Source organism: Mesitornis unicolor, unplaced genomic scaffold (assembly GCF_000695765.1).
Source record: "Mesitornis unicolor isolate BGI_N332 unplaced genomic scaffold, ASM69576v1 scaffold3329, whole genome shotgun sequence".
Taxonomy (NCBI): domain Eukaryota; kingdom Metazoa; phylum Chordata; class Aves; order Mesitornithiformes; family Mesitornithidae; genus Mesitornis; species Mesitornis unicolor.
The window spans coordinates 158,305-159,691 of NW_010209234.1; the positions used below are offsets into that span (position 1 = coordinate 158,305).

General features: G+C 37.6%; 1 protein-coding gene across 1 annotated transcript in view; it reads right to left on the reverse strand.

Moving 5' to 3' along the window:
• LOC104547218 (protein unc-79 homolog) overlaps nt 1-1,387 on the reverse strand; it is a gene marked incomplete at its 5' end in the record, with an annotated part of 5,835 nt that continues 4,448 nt past the window's right edge. The window contains one exon of the mRNA XM_010192817.1: nt 1-491. Within this exon, the coding sequence (XP_010191119.1) occupies nt 152-491 (340 nt within the window). The remainder of the gene's footprint in view (nt 492-1,387) is intronic.

A 1,387-nucleotide genomic window follows, 5' to 3' on the forward strand; every position in this document is an offset into this window, starting at 1 on the left:
TTAGCAAAAAAACATCTTTTATTACAGAAAAGTCAAATCAAACGCTTGGATATAAACGCATCCCAGGAGATTTGAATTCCAGATCCAGGTCAGTTTAGGCCCATCTCTTCTACTGCATTTATGCACCACTCATGGATTCACAGCACTGGAGTTAAGCGTACTGGAAGGGTTCAAGGGCCTGCTTACCATGTTGACCATGTTGTAGCAAGGGAACTAGATCCAGCAGTGTCACCAGTGTCACGTAAAGTCCTTGATAGTCCAAAGATGGGTAGTCTGATAACTGAGCATCACGACTTTGCTGGCCACGTTCAGATGGAGCATCTCGCAGGACGCTGTAAAGGAGGGAGCGAGTAACAGTAGGGTTGATGGAACTGACCTGTGGTCTTAGAGATGGGGTGAGTGGGAATGGCACAGGAAAAAGACACATGGTCATGGGCACTGTCAAATTGGAGGCATCTTGATTCTCCTTCTTCCCTGTGCGGGACAAAATGCTGTTGGGGGGACAAAGAAAAAAAAGAGACAACAAAGACACAAAGAACAGCACATTACATTGAAATGACACTATAAAACAAATAATAAAACACCAGATACATCCCACATAAGATGCAATTGCTACCAAAACCAGTGTGTCTACAAATCTAGCAACCATTCACTTTCACGATTCAAGAGAAGAGAATTAAAAATCGACATCTAGGAAAATTTCATTGCATCTCATGTGTTATCTGGTTCATAAGGAGCAAAAATATAAAAATGCATGTTTCAGTGCCCTACCCATGTTTCACAGTTACAAAAAATTCTGAGAATTAGAAGTGTTTGCTATGGAAAAATAGTTGTGTCAAAACATGCTTGTATTTTGCTCTGAGATTTTGAGGATCTTGATTTATTTCCCCCCCCTATAATATTTCGAACCAACTGACTGAAAACATGCAAAATATAGGTGTGGCACTTGCAGAAACATGTTTTAGCAAAGAATAAACATGTGTGTTTGTTAAGATAGTCTTAAAAATCACATGTTTATTGCATTAAAATAATGTCTGTATGTATTTTATGATACTGTTTCATGACCACTCACTCAGTATCATTTGAGATAATGAAGTTTAAACAGGCACATGGATTTAGAAATAATATCATATTTCTAAAATGTTAACTAAACTACGTTTGGAAAAGTTATAAAATAATATATAGTAGATGGTCTTTAGCATATGTTTGTGAGCTAATGATAATGGTTGTTTATGTGTGTTTTTAATTTTGCCCATGTTTAGGGAGAAAACATTTTGCTTTATGAATGCAAACACTCCTTGGGTAAATAGTTACCTTCAAAAATCTAAGGGCTAAGCAAGCAAGACCAATTAGGTAACTGCCCATCAGACAGCACGTCACCATACAT